This window comes from Bos indicus x Bos taurus, chromosome 8 (genome assembly GCF_003369695.1).
Source record: "Bos indicus x Bos taurus breed Angus x Brahman F1 hybrid chromosome 8, Bos_hybrid_MaternalHap_v2.0, whole genome shotgun sequence".
Lineage (NCBI taxonomy): Eukaryota > Metazoa > Chordata > Mammalia > Artiodactyla > Bovidae > Bos > Bos indicus x Bos taurus.
The window spans coordinates 69,744,428-69,771,264 of record NC_040083.1 but is presented as its reverse complement, the minus strand read 5'-3'; the positions used below and the strand labels follow the sequence as shown (position 1 = coordinate 69,771,264).

At 53.2% G+C, this 26,837-nt stretch overlaps 1 protein-coding gene across 5 annotated transcripts in view; it reads left to right on the top strand.

Annotated features, from left to right (window-relative positions):
- Positions 1-23,087, top strand: part of PEBP4 (phosphatidylethanolamine binding protein 4) — a 223,208-nt gene extending 200,121 nt beyond the window's left edge. For 3 of the 5 annotated variants that reach the window (XM_027549897.1, XM_027549893.1, XM_027549896.1), the window contains 3 exons: positions 7,100-7,145; positions 9,396-9,509; positions 22,794-23,087. In XM_027549897.1, the coding sequence (XP_027405698.1) occupies positions 7,100-7,145; positions 9,396-9,509; positions 22,794-22,948 (315 nt within the window). In that variant the 3' untranslated portion in view covers positions 22,949-23,087. The remainder of the gene's footprint in view (positions 1-7,099; positions 7,146-9,395; positions 9,510-22,793) is intronic. The other 2 variants (XM_027549898.1, XM_027549899.1) reach the window with 2 other exon arrangements.
- The last annotated feature ends 3,750 nt before the right edge of the window (positions 23,088-26,837 follow it).

Sequence of the window (26,837 nt, the reverse complement as noted above, 5' to 3'; positions counted from 1 at the left end):
AACTTGTTAGACACAAGCAACCTTGACCCAGGCCTTGGGAAATCTTGCCTCTTAACCCAAAGACGTGGAGAGAGATGATGTCCCTCCCATCCCGGTAACTGCTTACTCCAAGAAGCACACCAGCTACACCCCACCTCGCCCCAACCCATTTTGGCATCTGGAGATGCAGGAAAGTAACTGACTCCAGATTTGAAGCCAAACTAGGAATCAAAACCCAAGGGTCCTGTTGCCAGTTGGTGTGATATACCAGAATTTGCTGGCCATCCGTGGGCATTTTCTAATGATGAAATTCGCCATGCAACCGCCCTATCCTTGAAGATGCCAGAGGAAGTCTATCAGGTCCTTGATGCTAACACTTCTTGAGGGAAACTGGTGCAAAGAAAAATTGGCCATCCTACACCCTCGAGTCTGTAAGCACTCAGCTCCCTGGAGGGCTCAGGTCTGTGCTTCCTTCTTACCACTTCCCACGGATTCCATTCCACCCGCCTCAATGGCCAGCCCGTTTTCCCAGCCCCAGGGCAAAAAGCAGGCCACAGGATTAATGGATCGCAGGCTTCCCCTTGGAGCAGGCACAGTCTCCCTGGCTGGGTCCTCTCCAGGTGGGTGTTAGGAGGCCTGGCAGCCGCAGCCCTGGGGGACTTCAGATACCAGGAGCTGTCAATGCCTACCACTCACTTACCCCTTGTGAACTGCAGAATCCATAGATTGCTGGGTAGTACTTTCTAATCTTGTGCCTTTTCTTAGATCCTTTGCCACTTGGCAACTTGCAGGCAGTTGTGCAGACAGCAAGGAGCATCTCATTCAATGCCAGTGTCAGAGCCTAGAACTCTGTCCTATTTTCCCTTCTTTTCCATTCCCCGCTCCGCCGCCCCCACCGCCCCTACAAGTGCTCTGTTTTGCTCATTTCTCCCTCTGCTCTCCCTTATTTGCATGACACCCTTCTATACCTCACCTTTCAAGTTCAGGACTCTCTCGATGGGCACCCCACCCTCCGACCCAGAGATCACAAAGTAAAACTTCCCACTGTGACAGAGGTTTGAAGCCAGGTGGGAGAAGTGCATCCTCCCGCCCTGATGGGAAGAGGTGGGTGAAGAGACTAAATCATCTTCTCAGAAAGGTGCCGCGGGTCCTCTGCTCAGGGGTTCAGCAAGCCCAAGTACCTGGGACCTCCATGGATGCCCAGTTGGGTGGGCGGTTGCCTGGAGGTCATTGAAGGGAAGTGAGGAAGTGGGACCAGCTTCCCTCCTGAGAGCAGCGCTGAACCAGACCCCTGCCCCGCCCTCCAGATCTCACTACCCAAATCTGGCCACCATGCCTCACAGAGCCCTTAGCTAAGGGGCTCCCCCGGCTGGGGGAGGGGGCATCTCTGGACCCTCCATTCTCAGGGAATGTAGCTCTCCGGCTGTACCCAAGGGGACAAGAAATAAAGGACTGAGGTGACTTTCATCTAGATTGCTCACCTGTTTGTGGCTTTCCAAGGGTTTCATATTTCAGGGTCCCATCCCTGCATTGGGAAAATCCCCTGTAGGAGGACATGGCAACCCACTTCAGTATTCTTACCTGGGAAATCCCATGGACAGAGGAGCCTGGCGGGCGACAGTCCATGGGGACGCAAGAGTCAGACATGACTAAAGTGACTTAGCACATACACAGTATATCAGGGACCAATTCTGTCAGGGAACTCTGGGGCCTGGCCTGGGAAGGCAGAAGGACCCAGGTCCAGACAGTAGCAGTGTGGTCTCATCAGGAGAGGCTAGGACCAAGGGACTTCCCTGGTGGTCCAGTGGTTAAGACTCTGCCTTTCAATGCAAGGGATGAAGGTTCAATTCCTGGTCAGGGAACTAAGATCCCACATGCCACCGGGCAACTAAGCCTGCATGCCACAGCTACTGAGATGGCACTCCACAACCAGAGAGAAGCCCATATACCACAACTAAGACTCGACACCGCCAAAAATAAGTAAACAAAATCAGCCACCTCTGAAAGACAAAGCCTTCATTCATCTCCAAATGTCTATTGGACCCTTAAAGCTGTCTTTGCTTGGGGGTCCCCCAGAAGCAGAGCCTGAGACAAGTATTTTAACACAAGCAGTTTATTTTGCTGGGGACACAAGAGAGCACTCAGTTAGGCAGTGGGTAAGACAGGAAAAGGAAGGTGCGTGAGCATGCAAGTTCCACTGTGGATTCCTGGAGCACTTATACACCAATTCCCATCAGTCATTGGTTAAGAGCTATTGCCAGGGAAGTTTAACACCCCAGCACATCTGCCCTGATGCATGGGGGCTGGGGGTGAAGCAAGCTCTGGAGGCTGGTGCTGGCCCTGGGACCAGGAGAAATAGGTTGAAGGTGGAGCCAGTGAGCCAGGGAATGGGCCAGGGCACTGAGAACATCTAATACCCCTCCTGTGTGCCAAGTATCTTGAGAGCTACAAAGATAGAAAGGATACAGCCCCTGCCCTTGAGAAGCTGAAGCTCCTCTGGGTTTCTCTCCAGTCAAATGGGGAGACCAATCTCTGCCCTTCCCATACAAGAGCTGCTGTCAGATCCATTGATTGGACAGTACCCTCGAGAATAAATACTAAAAGCTCGTTACAAATGTAAGATGGGATGGGGGGGCAGCTGTCAGCTTCCAGCACTGTGTTTTGTTTTGTTTTGTTTTGTTTTTAATAATTTTATTTATTTAGGCTGTGCTGGGTCTTCGTTGCCTCTCAGGCTTTTCTCTAGTTGTGGCGAGTAGGGGCTACTCTGTAGTTGCGGTACTCGGGCTTCTCGCTCCAGAGGCTTCTCTTGTTGCAGAGCACGGGCTCTAGGGCACATGGGCTCAGTAATTGTGGCTCCCCGGCTCTAGAGCACAGGCTCAGCAGTTGTGGTGCACAGGCTTAGTTGCTCCATGGCATGTGGGATCTTCCTGTATCAGGGATCGAACCTGTGTCTCCTGCATTTGCAAGGTGGATTCTTTACCTCTGAGCCACCAGGAAAGCCCAGCACTGTGTTCTTTACTTGCCCTGAGACAAGCTCCAGTCAGAACAACCCTGGCTGAGACAGCCTGCATCACCCTGGTCCATGAAATGAGGTTCCTGCAACTCCCCATCGAGCCTCAGCTCTTCTTAAACATCTCACATGTCAGTTTCAAACTAGCTCAACAAGACACGATGGGTTCTGAGGTGGGAGAGAGCTGGAAGGAAAGTCTCATGTTCTATAAACCAGGACATTCCTCCATAGGGTCCACAGAGTTGAGCTTCTTCTCTGTGATAGAATAGTATGTGTTAGTTTGTGTGCCACCTAGCTCTGTACACACCCTTCATGCACACGCATGCACATTTACACACACATGGATGTACATATGCACACATCAAGCACCAGAATCTAAAAAGAGGGGAGACTATCTTATATCCCGAGCATTTAAGGGTCCAACTCAGCAATTTCCCACCTCTTGCTCCCCTCCCGCTGCTAAGAGGATGTTGAGTGTTGGGTTCCGCATTTCCAGAGGATGCTGATGAGGAAAGGAGTTGCTGTCCCAAGGCCACTGGGTCCCTGTGACTTCGAAGGGCCCAGAACATCCTCCCAAGCGCACTGACAAAACACCTCCGGTGCTCCCATACTGAAATCCCAGAAAACCCATCCCGGACTTCTCAGTGTTCTTGAGGATTAGCAATCCAACTATTTTCATGCTGTGTGTAATTTCTGTCATTATTTCCTTTTTAAGAATCTGCATTCAGACAAGTTTCTTTTGAAAATGTCCACCTGTCTTAGCTATAGTTAGGGAAAGGAAGTTTTGTCTGTGCCAGTCTTAAAGAGGAGCAGCACGCCTGGGGGCCGAGAAGGGGGTAGTAGGGAAAGAAAGGAAGCCCTCCCCTCCTGAGGCTCTCCTGCCAAAGCTCTTCTCTGCTGACTCGACAGGTGTGGGGTCTGGTCCTCAAATGCTGAGCTTGTTGCCACTCTCAGGGTACTTCCCTCAACCCCGTCTCCTCTGAATAATAGATTTCCCTCTTCTCTTCAAAATTCCCCCGAATCTCCTCCATCTCCAAAGCTTTCCAGCTGTCTAAGGTGACTTTCCTGCTTTCTAAGGTGATGTGCGACACTGTAAGCCATGATGATGCTTTAGGAGAGTTCATGTTTTCACATGGGATGGGGGTGGTGTTGAGGGGGTGCGTAATCATTGCCACAGGAGCCCCAGTCCTCCAGGTAATGTTGTTCAATCACTCAGTCAAGTCCGATTCTTTGCAACCCCACGGACTGCAGCACGCCAGGCTTCCCTGTCCTCCATTAGCTGGATAATACCTGTATACATTAATAATGGTCTTCCTGGGACTTCCCTGGTGGTCCAGTGGTTAAGACTCCATGCTTCCAATGCAAGGGGTGCATGTTCAATCCCTGGTCAGGGAACAAGGATCCTGCATGCCACAGGGTACTGCCAAGAAAAATTAATACATAACGGTGGGTGGCTCAGATGGTGAAGAATCTGCCTACATTGCAGGAGACCTGGGTTCAATCTCTAGGTTGGGAAGATCCCCTAAAGAAGGAAATGGCTACCCACTCCAGCATCCTTGCCTGGAGAATCCCATAGTCAGAGGAGTCTGGCGGGCTAAAGTCCACAGGGTCGCAAAGAGTCAGACATGACTGAGCAACTAAGTCTTTCACTTTTCCCAAAAAACACCTCCTAGAGAAGGAAAGGGATTGTCACAGTGTCTTAGAAGAAGTACTGTGGGTCCAAGGTCAAAGGGTCTGAGGCCCCCTCCTCCTAGAACCTTTGGCATTCGCTCACTCACCACTCGCGTGGTGCTGGACGTGTTGTCTGAGCTCTTTTGGGGACTCAACTTGCTCACCCTTGGATTTGGTTTGCTAAGGCCCCCACCAGGTGTTAGTTCTGTGGTAGAAACGTTAAGCCCCTGAGGACGGTTGATGGCCAAAGGGGAGCTTAGCCAATTCCCAACCCAACTTGAGTAAACACCAACAGAGCTGACCACATTCAGGGACCCTTCTGCTGCCTGGTCTTTTCTCAGAACTTTCCATGGTGCTTTTCCTGCCAACAAGGATTAGTATCTGTCCAAGGACAGGGTCCCGAGAGACCCTCTAGGCTCTCCAGGCCATCAGTACCATCTGCTCACGCCCCCTGGCAGCTGCCTCAGCCGATCTCGGGGGCAGTGGGCAGGGGAAGGCGGGCAGGAAGGGCCGCCAGTGTTACTAAGGGTTTGCATGTGTCCTTGCCAAACCAGCCCCGGCCAAGGAGAAAAAGACTCCCCAGAGTGAAAGGGAGGGGACGGAGAGCCTCCCCACCCTCATGGAGGCTACGATCAGACTTTCCACACTGCTCTGACCCTACAGGCCCAGGGCCTACCGCGCCCTCGCCCCCTCTCTGTGTTTGCACCAGGAGAGAGGCCTGTTTATCACTCTGGGTGGGACCCAAGCCTGTGGGGAATTGAAAAGAAACAGCCGGCCTAGGTTGCTATTGTTTTGTTTAAACAAACCACTGGCCGGGCTGACTTGGGAAGGAATGAGGGGGAGGCTGGGAACGAGGGGGAGGCCAGGCTGGGCTGGGCTTCCCTGGCCTCAGCACCCACCTTTCAGTCCTGCTAGAGAGGCCAGGGAGCTATTCGGAGAAAGCGACTGGAAGGCCTCAGGTCCTCCCCGCCTCTCCTGGGAGAGAGAAGAGTATCCAGGAGAGGGGCCTCCATTTCCCCCACACATCCTGCCACCCCAGCACCTCAGCTGCTGGCCACACCAGGGTCTCAAGCCAGCCCTAGATAAGGCCTGGCCTGATCCTGGGGGAGAGGGGGTAAGCAGAGCTCAGGTCCATCTGAGGGGCTGAATTAGAAGGCTACCTGGGTGTTACTGAGCAAACAAGATGGGGTGAGGCTGAGGGCAAGGACATCAAAAGACATGCAGGAAACAGTGGGAGTGGGGCTCAAAGCGGGGCTCCATCCTTCTGCAGTCTCCTGCCCCTTCTTCCCACCACAGGTGACCTAGCTGGACACGGAGGAGCAGGGGGAGGGGAGGGAGAGGGATATTCTGGCACAAACTTGGACAAACTGCAGCCTAAAGGGGAGAACAGGAAGGGGATGGGGGGTCTGGAATGGAACGGGGCTTGCGTTTTTGTAAAAAGGAAACCACACTGGGGTTTGGGTCACTCAGACTCTGAGAAGCTCTGCAGAGACCTGAGGAGAAATATCGCATGCTCCCCTGCCCCACCCCACCCCTACCTCCTCTCACGGGTAAGGAGCAGGGGCCGCACCAGCAGGGCTGGGTGGAAAGGTGGCCAGGGCACAGTTAGGTGTTGGCAGAACCAGCGAAGAGCCACACTAATCACCATCATTAAGGCTATAAAACCCCACACCTAGGGGCCGCAGGACTCTCTGGCATGGCCCGGGGCCCTGAGCCATGGCACAGACCCAGGGGCCCGCTCCAGCACCTTTCATCTGAGCATCTCCCGGCCCTGCACAAACAGTAATTAGCACCCGCCCCCAGGATCACCTCATTATCTCACAGACACTGAGTGGATGGGAGGGGGAAGGGAAAGGGAGCAAGGGAAGGGGGAAAACTGAGGCTGTCCCAGCCACCCAGCATGGTGGACTGAGTCCCCTCGAGCCTCAGAATCAGGTGGTCCAGCCTCCTCTGGCCCTCCCTTGCCCTGCTAGCTGCTCAGGCAGCCGTTGGCAGAGTATTCTGAAGGTCCCAAAGACAGCCTGAGAGGATGGGCAAGCAGTGAGCATGGTCAGCCCAGGCACTAGATTTAACAGGACCCACAGACCTAGAGGTGCATCCTGGGCTCAGCCTAGGAGCACGGAGGGTGAGGGGGGGATGTCTCTTCCGGAAGGATCCTCTCAGGCTCTCCATAGACCAGGGGGTCCGTGCCTTGCCAGCAGGTCATCCCCAACAATGTCTGTATCTGTCCTCTCTCCCAGACCCCCTGAGGCACCATTCTAAACCCCACAGCCTGTCCTAGCAGCATCCCCCAGGACAGTCAGACCGCTTCCTCCTTTCCCATCCTGCTCTCTCAGAGAGAAAGACAGAACTCAGCAGAGCCTACTGGGACTGAGTGGATGGTGTGGTCTTCCGCTGCCCTGGGAGTAACCGTTGCCCGTGCCTATCTCTTATTTTCAGGGCTCCGACATGAAGATAGGGAAGATTCAGGGCCAGGAGTTATCGCGTGAGTGACACCCTCCAGGGCCCCTCCCCCCAGCCAGGGCAATGACAAGCATCATAGCAATACAGCTTCACGGTGTGGGAAGCACTGATCCCCGAGTTCACTTGGACGTTCTGATTTAATCTTCACAACTGTCCTTTAAGGTCACTGCCATCAACATCTCTTTTATAAAGAGGAGGAAACTGAGGCATAGACCCACCTGTCCCATGTCACACAACCAGTAAGAGATGGAGCCTACATTAACTTACAGGGCTTTTCTGAGACAGAACCCGGAACCAGAACTGCCCCCCAAAATGGGCTTGGTCCCCTCCCTGCTCTCTCCCAGCCCTACTATGCAGCTGCATGGACCTCCCTTTTCTCCAATCCCCTCTTCTTCCCACCCCCATCCTCACCACCAGCTCCCCTCCTCCCTTCCCTCTGGGATCCGCCAGCAAGAGCAGGCCCACCACTCAGCTTGAAGCAACTGCCCCAAGGATGAGCTGGCCCCTGGCAAAGGGTTGAGCAAGAAAAAAAACAACTGAGTTTCATGGTTTGGTGAAGCAACACAGACTCGGGCACCAGCCAGGCCTGGATACAAAGCCCAGCTCCACCACTGACTGTCAACTCAGAGCCCCAGTTTCCTCATCTAGATAATAGCCATAATACCCGCCTTCCCGAGTCGTGATGAGGATTCCGGGGATGCGACAACCCACTCTAGTATCCCTGACTGGAGAATCCCATGGACAGAGAGGAACCTGGCAGGCTAACAGTCCACGGGGTCACAGAGTCGGACACAACTGAGCGACTAACACTTGTGACTAGTGACATGGGAAAGCACCTAGCTGGGGCCTGGCCCCAAGATGCAGCTCAACAAATGTGTCCCATTGTCTTCCTCCTCGTGCCTCTCAGCTCTACTTTTGGAGGGAGAGTTTCTTCAGGAACACCCTAGTGAGAAGAGCTTCCATCTCCATCTCCCCCTAGGACAAATTCCCAGCTGCACAGAACCACTGAGATCCATCACTGGACAGCAGTATTTGTATAAAAAAAAGCGTCAATTTACCCACACGCACACACTGCAGAGCCCCTCCAAAATAGCCTGGGCACACATGCACCAGTTCCTGCAAAACCCACACCCACCCCAGTGTAGACCCTGGTTCACACAACTCACATGACTTCTGGCAGACCCTGGGTTCACACACACACACACACACATCTGCTCTGCAATGTAAAAACCCAGGGAGGAATGAATAGTCAGGAATTCCCCTGGCTGCGAGCATGCCAGAGGCCGGAAGTGCACCAGGAGGAAAGCTTCCACCGCTCTGAGAAGCAAGTGATTCTCATCTAACTGACAATCAGGAGAGGGAAGTGGCCATCATATGTCAATGCTCCATCCCACTAGCAGCATCCTTGCAAACACTCCATCCCCACCCACCCCTCAGAAGATGCTTGGTTCCTTGGAAAGAAAGATGAAGGGAGCAGAGGGGTGGGAAAGAGGCACCACACTCTTGGAAGGAGGCCCAGCTGGAACAGTCTGCAGGAGTCTGACCCGCAAAACCCCGAGGCCCTGCATAAACTTAGGGGAAGGATGAGAGATGTCCCCACTCCACATCTCCCCCTCAACAAACAGTGCCTCCCGCACAAAGAGCAAAAGGAGGGGAGACGGGCACTCTCCTCCGGAAGAGACTGAGTCAGCTCCCGGTGCCCCAAGCACCCAGATCCTACAGCTTCCATGATCAAACCTTTGAACCGAGTCCCACCCACCCCCGTAACCACTTCCAGATCCTCCGGATCCAGCCAAGAAATTTGCTTCTTTGGGGATTGAGTTCATAAGGAAATGCTGAGAAAATAAATAAAAATCCCCTGCCAAACACACTCGCAGAGGAAGATGGGGTTTCTCTTGAGGCAGGAAATCCATCAGGATAGACCAAAGCGGAAAGGGGACAACACCAAGACCCACTGGTCCGGAAAGGCCCAAGAGTCCAGCCAGCACCCAAGACCTTCAACCTGCCCACACCTCCTCCTCCCCCCACCACCCCAAACAATGCGCTTCTTAAATGAAGTGACTGAAGATGAGATTCTGCCCAAGATAAAGCCTGAAGGTCTGCAGTATGTGGACCTCCCCCCACCCACACACACACAGCTGGGACCCCAGGAGAGTCAGCGAGGACCATGAAAAGGACCAAGACTGACTCTTTGCCCCCTTCCCAGAGCAGCCAGGAGCCCCTGTGTACTGGGGCACATGGAGCCTACCCTCTCTCCTTTTTCTTCCCATAGCCTACCATCCTCCCTCCCCACCAGCACACAGTGGCTTACATCGCTACCAGTTCTTTGTCTATCTTCAGGAAGGAAGGACCATCTCTCTCTCTCCCAAAGAAAACAAAACTCGAGGTAAGACCTTCCCATTATTCAAAACTGGGGTGAATTCTGGGGTGGAAGTGAATGGTTCGAGTATTTGTGGGCAAGTTGGGACCTTAACTCTACCCATGAGCCTTAGAGTGTTAGTCGCTTAATCATGTCTGACTCTTTGCAACTCCATGAACTATAGCCTGCTAGTCTCCTCTGTCCATGGGATTCTCCAGGCAAGAATACTGGAGTGGGTTGCCATTCCCTTCTCCAAGGGATCTTCCCGACCCAGGGATCAAACCCGGGTCTCCTGACTTGCAGGCAGATTCTTTACCATCTGAGCCACCAGGGAAGTCCATGAGCCTTGGAGGCCAGAGTCAAAGGGTGTGGTGTCTCTTGAGAATAAACCGGGATGAATGTCCCAAAAGAGATGTTGACATCAGACATGGTCTCCCCCTAGAAGCCAGTTCCATCATCCCTGATGGAGGCTTTAGTTGGGTAGTTGGGTCTATAAGGCAGGGTCCCAAAGTGGGTAACTAGAGTCAGAGAAAGAAGCATCTCCTCCAGTAGCTTCAAATGGCATGTGCAGGCAGCTACCCCACAGCACTTCTGCATATAATTGTACCCAGTAATTGAGTCTGATCTGGGCGAGAGGGCCCTGGAATGCCATCCTGCCGGTCTGTCTTCATCGGTCCTTAATTGCTCTGTGCCATCTCAGTGGTGGGACAGAGACATCCCTGGCCATGCCCCCTCTTTGGCTTCTCTGAGCAGCCCTCCCAGCACTCTCCAGAGGACCCAGAACCCGCAGCACCCCAGTGGTTAACCCAGCCTGCATGGCCTTGGTCCTCCTACCACCAGAGCTGAGGCCCTGAAGGAGCTGGGGACACCTGGCTACTGAGATGCGATGTCACAGGTGACTCACCTGACCCTGTGAGGGCCACGCCACCCTCTCTGAACCTAAGATTTCTCTTCATGAATGTGGGAAATAATGTGATCCCTGTGCACTGTATGTCTCACACCCCGTTTTAGGGAAGGGAAGAGAATGTGGAATGCACGAATGCCAACTTGGGAGGACAAAGGGCACATCCCCCAGGCTGACAGAGGGTGAGGGGGTGGGTGGGCGTCATCAGCCATTTCCTCTCACCCAGTGATCCTAACCAACCTCCACCCACTGGGAAGCCAGAGAAGGTATTGTCACAAGTCTGCCTCGGGCCTCAGAGGAGAGGAGGGGAGTGTGGAGCCCTTCAGATGTGCCGAGCAGGGTCCACCAATCACAGGTGGCTCCAGGCCGCCCTGGAAGTGGAGCTGGTACAACCTTTCTACCGGTGAACCTTCCCCAGATGCCCCGAGCGCCTCACCAATCTGTAAATCTATTCAAACAGCTTTGCCAGAGACATGGTTTCAAGTTTGGCTACAAAGAGAGAAGGGAAATAAAAATGTTTCTTGTCCAGACCAAGACCAGTTTCTCCAGTTCCCTAGGTCCCTGTCTCATCATGAAGCCCCTTCCACCAATCCTGGTACTGCGATTTTCCAGGGGGGCTGGAAACCAGCACCTCAGCCTACAATGTTTATGCGACATGGGAGTCGAATAAAGGAACACAGTGCCTTTGAGGTCCACATTAAACATCAGGGCCTCAATGCCAGTGCCCTGGACAGGATAACGCTCAGACAGTCCCCTGAAGGGGCCTCCAGCGGACCAAGTACTCTTCCAGGGTGAGAGAGGGATGGAGCCGGGAGAAACATTAGGCGATGCCCAGAGGAGCTGCGAAAGGGGCGAAGGAGGAGGACAGGTGCGCGCACCAAAGACCTCTGCCACCCCTTGCACAGCTTGTCCTCCAGAGCCATCGGTGCCTTTCCTATGACTGCAGCAGCAGGCAATGAAACTGCAAGCCCATTGGGCCTGAAACTCATTATTCGTCCCCTTTGGATCTTTGCCAAAGCCACGGTTTTTTGTGCACTCCCAGCAAAACCCTCCTTCCATCTCTGTGAAAACTTTGGAACCGGACTTGCCGCTGGGCAGAGTCCCTTTGGCTACCATATGCTGTTTTGTTTGCTGCCAGCAATGGAGACGGTAAAATTATTCTGGCAGATGAAAGTTTCCAGGTTCTAGTCCCATGGTGTGATGTCTTCCATGTGCCCCGTGCTAAGGTCTTTGGAGGGAACATGATCCAGGGCACAGGGAAAGATCCCTGCCCTCAAGGGGCTTACAATCTCCTTTGGAAACACTCAAATAACAATGCAGAGCAGTGTATAATTAAGCACTTAATTGTGTGTTTCTGGCTGGAAGGACAACGGGAGCTCCAGTGGACTTAGGGACAGTCCTGTCCCTTTCCAGGTTCCCTTTCCCTCCAGGATGACACACCTTCTTCAGCTGGGAAGAGTGAAAAGTATTTTACTGCAGGGTGAGGAAACATTGATTTCTAGTCTACCTAGTGATTTGACGTCTCAGCAGGTCAGCTAATGTCTCTGGGCCGTGATTTCCTCCTCTAGAAAACAAAGAGTTGGATCTTCAGATCCACAGTGTCCTGAGGCCACTTGGAGGAGGCCAAGTGTAGGCTGGCCCTGGAGAAGGAAGAGATTCGAATCCTTGAGTGAAGGGGGAAAGGGTGCTCTGGACTGGGGAAACTGCAGAGGCAAAGCTTATTTTTAAAAGTGAGAAGGGCTTCCCTGGTGGTCCAGTGGTTGGGAACCCGCCTGCCAGCGCGGACACAGGTTTGATCCCTGGTCCGGGAATATCCCACATACCATGGAACAACTAACCCAGGAGCCACAACTACTGAAGCCCGTGTGCCCTAGAGCAACAAGATGCTGGATCTTATTGTACTCCACAGCAAGAAGAGCCACCACAGTGAGAAGTCCACTCCCCACAACTAGAGAAAAGCCTGAGCTGCAACAAAGACCCAGCACAGCCAAAAATAAATAAATAAATTTTTTAAAAAGATATAAAAAGTGAGGAGGCCCCCTGTGATGGTGATGAAAGGAGAAAGTGGGAGGTCATGGAGGTTCTCCAAAGCCCAGCACAGGCATGACTTTGGTGGGGGCCCTAGAGAACTACTGGAGATTGCCCATGTGAAGAGTAACACACAAAAGCCACTCTTTAGAGAAAACTGCACCAGAGTGGTGGGCAGCACAGACTAGAATGAGAGGACAGGAGGCCATTGGGGGCCTAGGGGTGTGTGGCATGGATGAGCCCAGGGCTGACTGCAAAAACAGAAGCTGCTTGTGTGCATTTCCCAAGGCCAGGCAGTCTCTAACATTCGCACAGTGCCAGAGGGTCTCTGGGCACTCAAGCTGGACCAGCCCTCAGGAGTCCAGGACAAGAGGCCTTGCCCATGAGCACAGGCCCTGGGGCTTACTTTGATCTAGTTTTCTTTCCATGGAGGGAGGTGGGGAGTCCCAGGGTATGTGTGCCATAGCCAACCCTGGTCAAGTGACCCCTGGATGAACTGACAGGAACAGCATCCAGAGGCTGGAGGGGAGAGGTCAGTATGCAAGAGCCCATGTAGAAGGGTATCCACGGAAGATGGTTAACTTGACTCAGTCCTTTGGGGTTGCTCCTTATGCTGGAACTTAGCTGTGAATGACAAGATTCAATGAGAATGAAGCATGAGATTATTCTCCATGAACTTATATGACTGTTTTGGGGGTCAGGATTGATGGGGGAGGTGGCATTGTTCAGGGTCAGGGGCCCAACCCTCTCCAGGATTCCTCTTTGTCCTGTGACTCCAGGATGACATACGAGGGGTCAACAGATGGGAGATCTCAACATCCAAATGCTCACTGTCCGACCCTGGACAAACCACCTCACCTCCCTGGACCTCAGTATCTCCATTATCAAGATAAGGAGTTAGTCTAGCTGGTCTACCCCAGAATGACCCTCAACAGATTTGCTTCTGGTTCATGGAACTCTCCCACCTGCCAGTTTCACCACACAAATCTGGGTGCGACTCCCGCCACCGCCAGTCCTGTGGGCTTTTGGGCAGAGGCCTTTTATCAGATCCAGGGCCACCGGGACCACTGCTGGAAGAGGATCTGGGCCCACCTCGCTTCTAGTCGGTGAAGTCCTGCCTTTCCACAGCTCTCTCCTCCCTGTGCCACTTTCCACATCATGATTCAGCAGTGCCTTCTGCATCCATTCAGGTGATGCTTGGTGTCAAGTGTGTTTGAGGCCCCATTCTGGGTGCCGTGGGTACAGAAGTACATCCCTGCTGCTGCGGATGTGTGGAGTAACCTGGCGAATCTCTGCAGACACTAGGAGCTCACAGAGAGAGTGGAGGGAGACAGTCACATCGCTTAATGATGTTGTTGTTGTTGTTCATTCGCTAAGTCATGTCTGACATTTTTACGACCCCATAGATGTAGCCCGCCAGCCTCCTCCATCCACGGGTTCTCAAGGCAAGAATACTGGAGTGGGTTGCCATGTGACCACACCCTAAATGGAGGAGAATGCAGAGGCTGATAGAGCCTGAACTGGTGCCCTCTGACAAGGGCTGACCCAGTTTCACTGACATTTGTCCCAAAGGCCACACCTCACCTTTTCAGATTTGGAACTGGCCTTATCTTGGGTCTATAAGACACAGGACTTGCCCCCTTGGCTTCCCAGTTTAGCTCCCCTTCCCCAGGTCTAATCTCCAACCCCCGCCCCTCCCCATCCTCTTCACCCAAAGCCTAGAATCCGGTCTCTGGGTTCATCTGGGTTTCATGATGGTTTCTCTGCACATGGTCTTCATGGCAGCCTTGGATTTGGCCCTAGACTTCCAGATACTAGAGGAACCAACCAAATGCTTTGAGGGGCCTTGTCTGCAGAGGGCCCACACTCGATACCTTGTTTCACACCCTTTTGGACCACACGCTGCCAGAACACCCTTTAACCCCTGCTTCTTCATTCATGTCCACCTGCCCACCAGCTCACCCAGCAATGGATTTGCCTCTGCCTGCCAATCTGGGCAGAACGTTTCCCCCTTCCCCCACAGCAGGACTGCCTTTAAACTTTCAGGACACCAGTCCATGGCGCTTCTCTAAGTCCCCCCAAGGGCCCATCTTCTCTCAGTCAGTGAGAAGTCCACCCCTGTCAGTGCCTCCCCTGCCCTCTCCTACTCCTACTGCACGCTCACATGTGCACAAAACACCTAGTTTTATGTCCTCAGTCACCTGCTTTTCTCTCTTCTGTATTTTTTACATTTTCCTCTTGCCGGCTCCCACTTCCACCACTCTTAAGAGCCCCTTGGACTGCAAAGATCAAACAAGTCAATAATAAAGGAAGTCAACCTGAATATTCATTGGAAGGACTGTTGCTGAAGCTCCAATACTTGGGCCACCTGATGCAAAGAGCTGACTCATTGGAAAAAAACCCCGATGCTAGGAAAGATTGAAGGCAAAAGGAGAAGGGGGCAACTGAGGATGAGATGACTGGATGGCATCACCAAGTCAATGGGCATGAATTTGAGTAAACTCCAGAAGATATTGGAGAACAGGGAGGCCTGGTGTGCTGCAGTCCATGGGGTCTGCAACAAAAAGTCAGACACGACTGAGCAACTGAACAGCAACAATGTCCACCACAAGACTCTCTAGTCTCTTCCTTGAAGAAAGAGCTCAGGTCTGTCCTACATTCCCTTTTTGCCACCTGTCCCTGGGCGCAGCCCTCTGTGAACTTTGAATCAATGAGTGTGTTTGTATAGGAGACAAACCCACAGATAACCATTCACACACACACACACACACAGAGGGATCTGCACATTTTCACACCCCCACGTTCACAAACACACCTCACGTTCAACTTCCTTTAACATCTGCTAAGACAGCTGCTTCTGTGAGCACTGTGCCCACAAATGACCATTTCGGTGCCCACACCCACCCTGTCCCAGCCTCTCTATCAGCCTGCCCTGCCCCTCCCCCACCACCCAACCATGTGGAGTGGGCAGCACAGTAACCACATGCCCCCTACCAACCCCGGGGCAGAGGAGGAAATCAGGGCCCAGAATGGTGAGTGGCTTGCTTGACTAAGAATCTGCAGTTCATAGCAAGATCATTTTCTTCTGCTTTCTGGGCCAAGGGTCTTGGCAACAGTTCACCCACATTCCATCTCCCCTGACCCAGACCACCAGACTTCTGGGCCCTAGTGTGGGGTCTGAGAGGGAGCAAGGCCGTCCATTGCCCTGGGTGTCTTGGTGATGCCCCCACACACCCCTCCTCTGGAGGAAGGCTGCAACCCGGCACCATGTGGAGACTTAAGCTCTAGGAGCTGTGGTCTGTGCCCTGCCACACCTTAGGCACCTTGCCCAGGGGTGCCACAAGCTGGCCTCACATGCCTCAGGGTGAGCTGGGGAATCCCCTCTGCCACAGCTGGCTCCTCAAGCCTCTCCAAGACCACGGGCCCAGAATTGTGCTGCGGCACCATGGGGACTAACAGGCCATGCCAGGCTGGGTCTGCCTGACCACGGAAGCCTGGGGGATCTGCAGGGAGACTTCTTGCAGAACAGGGTGGGAGGAGCAGAAGAGGGTCCCTGGGCTCCAGACCAGACAGCCAGAATCTTGCTCCCCAGCACCACAGGCTGCTGAATGGAGCCGCCTCTGGGTAAGCCACCCACCCACAGGGGTCAGAGAGGAGGGACGGGCAGAGACTTGCCACACCGTGGGGTTTAAGTCTTGCTTGTGGCATCTGAAGGCCTGTGGAGTTCTGTGGGTGAGTGAGGTAAGGGCACTGTGGGGAAATGTTTGAAAGCCCAGGGCCAAGGGCACAAAGGCAGCGTCTACAGTAGGCAGCATCCATGGTGAGGGCCCGAGGCTGGCAGGGGATCCACCAGGCCTGGTGGCAACGAGGGGAGACCTAGTGCAAGCCAGGTAGCAGCGAAGGGAGTGCTGCCTGGAGAGCAGCCCAAATGCACAGACAGACACAAACACACACAACCCACTGCAAAACAGCCCCTCCCCGCCCCCCATGACCTCCCATGGTGGTTCACCTGGCCAGGCCCCAGGAGCCCGGGGGCCCAGCCCCTGAGTCACTGTGTGGGCTTGTGTCAGGCAGCCCTCTTCTGCCTCCAAAGGGCCCCACCCACCTGGCAGAGCGGGTAGGACTGGGGGCCTGGCAGCGGCCCAGGTGAGGCCATGCTGGGCAACTCTCAGACAGGCGCCCTGGCTCGGAACCACCTGCCACCGCCACAGGCCCCAGGCACCCTCTTCCAGAACACACCCCAGTCAAGCCCAGCCATCCCAAGCTGTACTGAACAGATCATCCGGAAACCGCAGATAATCCCCAACTTTCACCCAGAACTCCAGTCAGCCGTCCATCACCACTACCAAGTATTGTAATTGATAACTGGGGGCTCAGTGGACAATTTGGAGTCTCCCCTCTTCTCATTCCCTTACCCACACCTACCTGCCACCCCCAAATTCACGATGGAGGGAGGAGCCCGGTGATCCACTTACTGGGTAATTAGGAATCACACTTCCGCTCGCCAGCTCTCGGGGGTTCTCCTCTCTACCTTGGAAAACCCCCTTGACATCCCCACCCTCTCACTCCCGCCAAAGTCATAGTGGTCCCCTCTGCCCTGAGCCTCTCAAGTCAGCAGGATCAGCTACTCAGCAAATATTCTCCAGGAGTAATTGGATGTGATGGAACGAGGGCTTTTCAGCTCCCAAGTGGAAGTCTCTGGATGTCATTTAACGGCACAAAAAAATAAAAGGCTCAGGCCTCCCGCCCACCACCGCCAGGACATCATTAATCTCATCAGAAAGGCATCAGCGCTCCCCTCACGGCAGCCAGCCCCACGCAGAGCCAGACAAATTACAGACCTGAGCCGGGCACTCAGTGGGACGCTTATTAGGCTGGTGTTCAATTTTTGTCTTTCCTTCAGGGCCACTGTCCCCTGACAGGAAAGCACTTGTGTCCCTGAGCAGAGGGAGGGCAGCCAGAGGCTGGGGAATAGGGTGGCTGCCTCAGTTCAACGCAGCTCACCGGCCTGGGGTGATAGGGCATCTCTGAGCCAGGCACCACGAGGTCATGAGTCCCAGCAGAAGCTAAGGGGGGCCCATGCCAAGGTTTAGAGCCCTGTCCCTTTCCCCAGCCAATCTGAATGGGTGTTTCCTTCCCAGAGAGAGGGGAACACCTGAGGGTCCACTGAGGACCAAATGACAAGGCAGGTGGGAGCAAGGACACACAGGGAGCGCTGCTTCATGCTGTAGGGAAGTCTAAAGAGTGAGTCTGGTGGAGAACTCCAGGACCACTGTGGGGGATGGGAACTCGTCTCCTGGGGCTGCACACTGTGCAGTGGAGAGGCCATCCCACAAAGGCCTAGCTTGTTATTAGTCCAATGGGTTTTTTTGTTTGGTTGGTTTTGTTTCATTTTTTAAAGCAGTTTCTTTTCTTTCTTTTAAATTTTGGCTGTGCTGAGTCTTCCTGCGGCGTGTGGGCTTTCTCTACTTGTGGCACCTGGGCTCAGTAGTTGTGGCACGGGCTTATCGCCCCTCCGCACATGGGATCCTAGTTCCCCGACCAGGGACGGTACCTGAGTCCCCCTGCGTTGGCAGGTGGATTCCTAACTGCTGGGCCAACAGGGAAGTCCCTAATATAGTGTTGATCATCCTGTTATAAAGTTGTCAAGGGCAGGAGTGGGGCCTGGATCAAGTAACCCTCCACACTCCTGGCAGCCCCCAGAAGCAGCTGTCAGTGTTAGAGGGCGCCTGGATCCCAGGGTCTGAGATTCCCTTCAGCTCAGAGTTTCTGAATTCTGGCCCAGGTGCTGTCTACCCAGTTCTCCCAAATCCTGGTGGGTGGGTGTTACTAAACTAGTGTAGCTTTACTTTCTCAGTCTCTTGCATTAGTGCTCAGCCTCTCAGTCCTGTACAGCTCTTTGTAACCCATGTATCGCAGCCCACCAGGCTCCTCTGTCCATGGGATTTCCCAGGCAAGAAAACTGGAGTGGGTTGCCATTTTCTTCTCCAGGGGTTCTTCCCAACCCAGGGATCAAACCCAGGTCTCCTGCATTGGCAGGCAGATGCTTTACCACTGAACCATGTGCCTCTTAAACCCTGACAGGCTGGATGGTGGCAGGGGTGGGGGAGGGTCCATTCCATGTGATGAACTACTCCCAAGCAGTGAGTGGTAAGCCAGTCCCACAGATCTGGAAAGCTGGGAGTGGAGAGATGGACAGTTAAGACCTGCCTCAGGGCCATTCCCAAACATTCCAGCCTTGCCATTCCGAAGACTCAAATTCATGGGATGAGTCTCTGAAGCTTGTCTCCCAATTGTTGAAGACAAGGGTCACTCACCCCCTCCCAGTGTTTGGTAGAGAGGCTCAGAACACCCCCTCCCCATGGCTTGAGATGAGATGACCTAACTCTCCCCGCTCCCCACCTCCCAGCCCAGGTCTGGTACATCTCTAAGGTCTATTATTGTTGAGTTGGTAAGTTGATAAAGTTGTGTCCAACTCTTTCCAAACCATGGACTATATTATAGCTTGTCAGGCTCCTCTGTCCATGGAATTCTCCAGACAAGAATACTGGAGTGGATTGCCATTCCCTTCTTCAAGGGATCTTCCCAACCCAGAGATCAAACCTAGGTCTCCTGCATCAGCAGGCAGATTCTTTACTACTGGGCCACCAGGGAAGCCCAACATTTAACATATCTCATAGCTAACATCTTTCCCGTCAGCACCACCCAATAAGTGAGCAAACGGCCTCTGTGTGTAGTTGTGCTGGATCAGAACAGCACTCCCTAGGGTTGTGCAGGGACCACCCTGCACACCCTCTGCCACAGCCCCGTCCTGAGGAGACCAGGGACCCCTGTGTTCCAGCCATTGGTTCAGGAGCCGCCCTCCTCCTTTCTCCCTGCAGCCGGAGGCCTCGCGCCACAGAGACCTGAGAAGTGCACTGGCCAGTCCTGTGGGCTTCCCAGGCAGAGCTGGTCCAGGGTAGGTCCGGGCACAAGGGGCGTGGCCTGAGCCAGCCGGCTGCCCGCCCCTCCCTGCAGGGCAGCCCTCCGGAGCTACTACCATGCAGGATGGGGCTTTCCTCCGGGGCAGCAACCACAGAAGCCACAGCCTCCCAGCTCCTCACACAACCCAGAGGGCCTGACTCACCCCTCTTCCTTCTAGAACTTGCACAGGGTCAGTTCCTCTCGCCTTCTGTGGCAGGAAACGGAGGTGTAAGGAGTCACAGCCAAGCCAGGGGAGGAGGCCACCAAGGCTAGCAGCCCGGCACTGGGTGCCTCTGCCGAGGGATGCGCCTGGTTTGAGAAGCTGCCCAAGAAACCCGAGAACCCCAGGGATATCAGCAATGGGACCCGGAACGTGCACCCCTGCCCCAAACTCCATCAAGAGAGCAGACTGCTGGGAGAGCTGAGCAAGGTCTCCCTGGGAGCAGGGGGATTTCTTTCTGCCAACTTGCCCTGATCTTGTGATGAGTTTCAATTCCTTCCCTGCCACGGGTTTCCTTCCTGCCGTGCTCTGTGGGGAAGGTCCCCTTGTCTCCGTGCCAGCCACACACCAGTTCACCCATGACCCTTTCCCTGGCGCATACATAGTACGTGTACATATACACTCCTTCTCAGGGTCGTGATAACTACAGTTCTTTTCCAGCCAGCCCAGCTCCCTCGGGGCAGAGGCCACAGACAGGCAAGTACCTGCTCTCTCCTCACTCCCTCCCTCCCATCCTAGTGGAAAGCAGCTCCCCACCCCCTCCCCCCAACCCCCAGCAGTGGGTCTTCATCTCAGGCCACTGCCCGACCCCCTCAAAAAGAAGTCCTGAAACTAGAAAACTAGAAAACCTGTTTTCTAGCCCTCAAAGGCCCAATTTGAATGCACACAGAGCCAGATAAGACTTGAGGGAACCTATGGTGGCCCTTCTCCTGAAGTGTGTGTGTTAGTCGCTCAGTCATGTCCAGCTCTTTGCAAACCCGTGGACTGTAGGCCACCAGACTCCTCTGTCCATGGGATTCTCCAGGCAAGAATACTGGAGTGGGTTGCCATTCCCTTCTCCAAGGGATCTTCCTGACCCAGGAATTAAATCCAGGTCTCCTGCATCGGCATGCTGATTCTTCACCATCTAAGCCACTAGGGAAGCCCTCCTTTCCCCCATCCATTCCCCTAAAAGCTTTTTCACCAAATCTGGTCCTATGACCCCATTATCCCATCTGTGCATTGAGAATAAAAACAGTCTTCTCCCCTTGTGGGGCTTCCCTGATAGCTCAGTTGGTAAAGACTCCACCTGCAATGTAGGAGACCCTGGTTTGATTCCTGGGTCAGGAAGAACCGCTGGAGAAGTGATAGGCTACCCACTCCAGTTTTCTTGAGCTTCCCTTGTGGCTCAGCTGGCAAAGAATCTGCCTGCAATGAGGGAGACCTGGGTTCGATCCCTGGGTTGGGAAGATCCCCTGGAGAAGGGAAAGGGTACCCATTCCAGTATTCTGGCCTGGAGAATTCCAGTATTCTGTGTTGCAAAGAGTCAGATACGACTGAGCGACTTTCAATTTCACTTTTACTTTTCTTTCCTCATGGGGATTAAATGAGTATGTGTGGAGTTCCTAGAATTGTGCCTAGCACATAGGAAGCACTATATTGGTGTTCTTGCTATTACTTTTTACTTGGCTGCACCAGGTCTTAGTTTCGACATGTGGGATCTTAGTTCCCTGACCAGGGATGGAACCCAGGCCCCCAGCATTGAGAGTGCCAAGTCTTAGCTACAGGACTGTCATGGAAGTCCCCATGTTATTGGTATTATTTCCAAATCATTGTTTTATTTGGATTAAAAATTGTCTTATCCTTGAGAACATCTTTGAAATGCCAACAGCTGGCAGGTGGCAGGTGGCAGAGAGAGGGGACTTGCTTTCTTCATTGCTGAAAATGGAGGTGGATGCAGTCGAAGGGCCACAGGTGGGTGAAGGGGCGGCTCAGGGAGGAATTCTAGGCTGCCAGCCCCCCAACTCATCCTCCTGGTGTGTTAGAGGTCTCTATTAGTTCAGGTTCAGGCTGTATCAGCCACTGTCTAGCCCTGCTCCAGGCAGGGTCTACCTACAGTAATTCCTCTAGCCAGGAAAGGCTGCTAGATTGGGGGTGGGAGAGGGGGTGGGGAGAAGCAGGGGGGCAGGGATAAATAAATATTGGGTTGGCCAGAAAAGTTCGTTCAGGTTTTCTGTATGAGCATATGGAAAAACCAAAACGAACTTTTCGGGCAACCCAATAAATACATTAAATAGGTAAGTAAATGTGTGATCAGTCATGTCCAACTCTCTGCAACTGTATGGACTATAGCCCACCAGGCTCCTCTGTCCTTATAGGATGCTCAATTCAGTTTGAGTTTCAGATAAACAAGGAATAATTTGTTAGTATAAGTCTGGGCCACACAATATGTGGGATGCACTTGCACTAACAGAGGATTCGTTGTTCCTCTGAAATTCAAATAGAACTGGGCAACCTGTATTTTATCTGGCAACCATCCACCAAGGGTGCCTGAGGCCCGGGGTTTGGGAAACAAGAGTATGGGAATATACCGCTGACCACTTCCGTAAGCCCCTCCCCTGTGCCTGGGGCCTTGCCCTCCTTGCCCTGCTGCTAGGCCTGTTCACACTTGCTCTAAAAGATGCACCTCCTTCCCCCCACAGCCCTGTGTTCTCTCCCCCTGGAGAAGGTCCCCTCTGACCTGGGCACACACTGGACTTCCCCAGGGTCCAGGCTGGGATGTCTCGTCCACTCTCCACTCCCCTTCAGGATCTAGTTCCTCAGGGCAAGGAGAAGCAGCCTGGCCATGTGCCTTGCCTTTTATCTGTGTCACCCCCGGGGAAGGAACCCTGTCGCACGATGTCTCTTGGGACTGGGGAGGAGGTGGCCGGGCTGGCATCTGGAGAAGAGATTGGAAGAAATGGCATAGACATTTCTGCCAATCCTAGCCTTGGCAACGGGGGTGACCAGGTATGAAGAAAAGCAGCATTCAGACCACAGTCACGAGGTCAGGGGAACTTGCAGGAAAAGATGGGTGGGAGGCAGAAGTGTGTAGCCCACCTGACCAGGCATTTCCTTTCTGCACACGATGGGAAGGCAGAGTTGTGCCAAATAAAGGCCTGAAGAAAGAGATTAAAGGCCATCCTTGACTCAGTCCAGACTCTTGGTCCCCACTGTCCTCTGGGAAGTATCCTTTCCAGATGCTGCTGATGTCCAGGGCTTCCCCTGCAGCCAGGAGCCAGCAGGCACCCCAGACACGTCCTGCCTTCAGACCAAGGGCCAGGGTCACCACCTGCTATCTCTATTCCCCAGAGCTGGCCTCCCTCTCAGGCCCCTGCCAGTTCTCAAGTCCACAGTTCTGTCTCATCACCTCCCTGTGGTCTGTTTGTCCTTCCAGGCTCTTGGAAAATGGACAAATTTCTGAGCCACTTCCACCTGACCGAACCTGAAGCCAGCACCCAATTCATGACCCAATATTACCTGGATGGGCTAAGTCGCCAGAACCCGGGAGTAGTAAGCAATGAGACCACGGACAAACCTGAACCGAAATAACTGCCCGCCAGACCTCAAGCTCCACACTGCCAGTGTGTCCACAGCGCGCACCACCCATGGTCTGGGTATGGACTCCCCCTCTCTGGGTATGGAACCCCCTTTCTCTTCCAAATTAAAAAAAAAATCATCTAGGGCTTAATGGTTGGATGTTTTATTTCCAAACCTGTCCTCCTTCCAAAACCAAGAGGTGGAAATCCATCGATGTCCAGCACTGGGGCTGGGGTCACTCCTGTAAAATGCAAGGGGTTGGTCGGGAGTGGGGTGGGATGGAGCGACAGGCAGGAGGTGGGAGTTTCTAGCCCTGAATGGTCCTTGAGGCACCATGTGACCTTAAGCAAGTCACTTATCCTCCGTAAAATTCCACTTCCTCAGTTGCGAAATTGAAGGAGGAAGAAGGGACAAGGGTGGTTGGTTTATCACCATGGCCCTTCCCAGTTCTGAACACTCATTTAACAAACACTGTTGGCACATGGTGTGTGCCTGACCAGGGTGCTGGGGATCCACATGTGACGAAGGCAGGCCCAACATGAGGATTGTTCCATGGCGCTTCCAGTTCAGGACGGGAGGGCAAACTTCTCCATCAGATGACCACGGGCAATTCCAGTAAATGTGGCAAGTGCCATGAGGGAGTAGAGGGGACCTGATTTGTGATGGGGGGTGGAGGGTGGTCAAGGCTTGGGAACGCCTGTCTTTCCTGAGGAAGTCATGTTTCACTTCACGGCTGAGAAGTGGGGTAGGGGTTAACTATGAGTGGAGACAGGGACAGAGAGAAGACATGGCACCTCCCAGCTCCCGTGGCTGATGGGGCAATGAAAAGCCAAAACTTTGGCCACCTGGACAGATGGACAAAGACCGGACAGGTCAGGCCTTGCAGTCATGTTCACATTTTGGATTGTACCCTGGAAGTGACGGGGAATCGTGAAATGACAAATAGATTGGAGGGGAGAAAGCGCATGATCTGATGTCTGCTTTTAGAAAGCTGTGAAGAAACTCTTTGGTCTGCACAGGAAGGATTTTCGGCTTCTTGACAGCCTCTGGATATCCTCTGAAAGTCTCTTGGCTTTCCTACCCCAAAATCCCTTGGAGGCACCTCTGTGCCAAGGTCTCATTCACAGGCTAAACCCTGGTTCCTCAACTCCCCCACCCCCAACTCTAACCCCCTACCCTCTCAACAAGACCCTCTGCTCAGTTTCCCTCCCAAGAGTTAATTACTCCCCTCTCCTTGGCTAGAATACAGCAAGATAGGTGACTCATGCATGCAGAGTGCCTAGGGCCCCAGATGAAAGGGGCCATGGGTTATTACCTTCCTAAAGCCGTGCCCTGCATTAGCCAGAAGGCAAGGGGCCCCGTCCAACCCCTGGGCCCAGCACACTCTTGACTAGTGGGAAGATTTTAGTGATTGTTGTTGTTGCTCAGTTGTGGCCAACTCTTTGTGACCCCATGGACTGCAGTACATCAGGCTTCCCTGTCCTTCACTATCTCCTAGAGTTTGCTCAAACTCCATTGAGTCAGTGATGCCATCCAACCATCTCATTCTCTGTTGCCCCCTTCTCTTCCTTCCCTCAATCTTTCCCAGCAGCAGGGTCTTTTCCATGGGGATCTGAAAAACACCAGGAGGAGGGAGACAGAGTGTGTGATGGGAAGGGATTGGATGATGTCCCCCCCAACCCCCCCTGCCCCCACATCTGTAGATTCAGCTCCCCACCCAGGTGATGGACAGCAAGCTCTTGTTCTATAGAACAGCCTTTGTTTGACACCATCCCAGGTAGTAGGAACTCCCCACTCCATTCTAGGCCACCAGACAGGCTTGTCAGCAGGGCTACACGAAGCAGCCAAAGGAAACGTCAGTTTGCAGCGTCACAAAAGGCAGCCCTTGAAGGAACTGTATGGATGTGTGTGAACCTCCCTCTCTCTGGGCCCTCTCCCCACACCCCTCACTCCACCGAGGCCCACAGTGTAACTGGCAGCTCTGGTCGGTGTCCAGGGCCGGCATAAATAGCAGGTCAGCTTCCTAGAGCAGCCCCAAATTGAGACACATCCTCCCCTCTTCTGCTTTTAATTCCTTGTGGCTAGCATGTTTATTTTGGGTGAGGAAAAAAATCGGATGTTTATCCTTCGAGGAAATTATCGGCTTGCTTTCCTTCCTTCCCCCCGCCCCACCTCTTTTCTCTTCCTCTGGTGTTTTGGGCTTTTAGTTCAGCTGCTGGAGAGACCCCCACCCTCCTGGCCCCAAAACTTGAAAAAATAACAAAACTAGCCCAGGCGCTAGACTGAAGCCAGCCTTGCCAGACGTGTCTGAAAGCCACAGAGAAAGAGCTCCCAGGGGTCGGCAGGGAAAGTCTGGAGGCCAGGAGAACTTGGGGAAGCCCACCTGGCTCAGCTCTCTGCCTGCAGAAGGCTTTGGGCCTCTTGCCCCTTTTCTTTTCACTGCCTCCTCCAGGAAGAAACAAAATGAGTATGGAGATCGCTTGGAAATTGCCAACAAAACAGTTTAAAAAAATGTAAGGGAGTACTGCATGCGTAGTCAATTGTATCCAACTCTTTGCAACCCTATGGACTGTAGCCCACCAGGCTCCTCTGTCCATGGGATTTCCCAGGCAAGAATACTGGAGTGTGTTGCCATTTCCTCCTCCAAGGGATCTTCCCGATTCAGGGATTGAACCTGTGGCTCCTGCACCTCCTGCATTCACAGGAGGATTCTTTTACCACTGAGCTACTTGGGAAGCCCCAAGGGGAGTATTAGTGACCCCTTTACAGACAGGAGAACTGATATTATCATTATCATCATCAGATACCATTTGTTGATTGCTGTCTGCATACCAGGCACCATGCCAAATGCCTGACATGTAACATCTCCTTTAGTGCATTCATTCCTGCCTGGCTTCCCAGCCTACCAGGCCTTCATACATATTCTCTCATCCAATTGTCAAAACCACCTAATAGTGTAGGTGTTGTGATTGTCATCTTATAGATGAGGAAACTGACATTCCGATAAGTTAAGGGACTTCCTCCCTGTTCTGTAACTAGTAATGGTAGAATCTGGTGTTAACTGGGCCTTCCCACTCTCAGTACTCACAGGTAACGTCCATGCATGCTAAGTCACTTCAGTCATGTCCGACTCTTTATGATCCTATGGACTGTCGCTCGCCAGGCTCCTCTGTCCATGGGGATTCTCCAGGCAGGAATACTGAAGTGGGTTGCCATGCCCTCCTCAAGGGGATCTTTTCTACCCAGGGAGCGAATCCCTGTCTCTTACGTCTAATCTGCATGGAAGGCGGGTTCTTTACCATTAGCACCACCTAGGAAGCCCACTTACAGAGTGCTCTCATTTTACCCTCCAGGCTACATAAAATAAAGGTCAGATCTTCTATTTATCCCAAAGCTGGGTAGGCCAAGAAGGAAGGGTAGAAGTTCTAAAAGAACCTAAAGGGAGTCTTCCCTTCCCCTGCTGCTGCTGTTGCTGCTGCTAAGTCGCTTCAGTCGTGCCCGACTCTGTGCAACCCCAGAGACAGCAGCCTCAAGCTATTCTAGACAAAGCATGATTTGTGGGGAGGGTCAGCTCCCTGACGCTGACAGCAATGGCCTGGCCAAGCTCAAGGCCGTTACCACCCCCCTCAACCTGCACAAGGCAAATACCCCAACAGTTCACCACCCTCAATCCTTTGCATCACCCCTCTGCTTCCTGGAACTTTGTTTGTGTAATAACTGCTAAAACAGAGATGGAAAAAGACATATAGGAAGAATTCCTAATGATGAAGATGAAAATGATAACATTGATGTTGAAGTTGGTGGTGATGATGGTGGTGATAGGGGTTGACAGTGATGGGTTCAGATGTTAGTGCTAAGCACCTGTGGGATAAGAAGAAAGGCAGCTAGATGCATGAGGTGG